At 39.7% G+C, this 1,135-nt stretch overlaps 1 protein-coding gene across 1 annotated transcript; it reads right to left on the minus strand.

Moving 5' to 3' along the window:
- Nucleotides 1–590: 590 nt before the first annotated feature.
- Nucleotides 591–1,129, minus strand: LOC107271117. The gene is made up of 2 exons (XM_015746737.1): nucleotides 1,088–1,129; nucleotides 591–984 (listed from the first exon to the last, which is right to left on the minus strand). Exons 1-2 carry the CDS (start codon nucleotides 1,093–1,095, stop codon nucleotides 684–686), a joined length of 309 nt encoding a protein of 102 aa, XP_015602223.1. The 5' UTR covers nucleotides 1,096–1,129; the 3' UTR covers nucleotides 591–683.
- Nucleotides 1,130–1,135: the final 6 nt, after the last annotated feature.

Raw genomic sequence — 1,135 nt, forward strand, 5'->3', positions numbered from 1 at the left:
CCATAGCCTGACCGTGGTGGATGAGACTTCGGAATGTAATTCTGTATCTGTTCATGAATTTGCTGACGATCCCCAATCTACTCAGCCTTCAAAAAATAATCTTGTAGTTAGCCAAAATTCTACTGCCGCTATCCCATTATCTATGAGCCAAATTGTGAACCTCAAAGAGTTAATTAATCGGGAAGTCATTAAAAAAGTGGGCTCCATCATTAACCATATCGAAGAGGGTTTGATCGGTTTGTTGAACGAAGGATCAATATGCGAAGCCTCTATAAGGAGCATATGTTCAGAATCCTTACAGATCTGACCCATTCTCCCGGGATATAATTTGGCCTAGCGGCTGGCTGTGAATGTCTTGTTATTTTTGTGCATTGTTAAATTTTTTCTAGAATTGTCATTTCCTGTTAAGCTATTTATATTATTTATTTATTTTCATCGTAAAGATAGTTGATTTTTCAGCCGCACTGTTTATATTTATTGGGCTGTTCTAGATTGTTGTTACTATTTATTCTATGAGTTACTATTTAGATAAAGTATTAACTAATTTTTATAAGATTTACAGTTATATATATTTACCTAGTGATTGTTACGATGTCGCCAAAAGAGAACCTAAAAATTATCCAGTGGAATGCTCGCAGCTTGAGGTCGTCCTTGTCTGAGCTTCAGATTCTTGCCAAGGATGCTCACGTTCTGTGTATCTCGGAGACTTGGTGGAGATCTGAGCAACAAATTAAAATCAGGCACTTCAACATCATTAGGAAGGACAGAGGGGACGGAAGAGCTGGTGGCGGAGTAGCAATACTTATCCGGAAATCGATTCCGTTCCGCTCAATTGATACTTCCTCGGCAAGACCTGGTGGAGTCGAGATGTGTGGTATCGAAATCTTACATGGTCCCATCTCAATTTCTCTTAGGGTCTTTTCATTATACAGGCCTCCTGAGTGCTCCATGTCTTCATTGGCTTGGAAGTCTCTTCTAGATTCACTAGGGCAAAATAACATTTTAGTTTGCGGGGATTTCAACGCTCAAAACCCTGTATGGGGCAGCTCTTGTTCCAACGCAGCCGGCAATAATTTAATTAACGCACTTGATCATATAGATCTCTCCGTTATTAACAACGGTAGCGCAACGAGAA

Source organism: Cephus cinctus, unplaced genomic scaffold (assembly GCF_000341935.2).
Source record: "Cephus cinctus unplaced genomic scaffold, Ccin1 Ccin1_scaffold0910, whole genome shotgun sequence".
NCBI lineage: Eukaryota > Metazoa > Arthropoda > Insecta > Hymenoptera > Cephidae > Cephus > Cephus cinctus.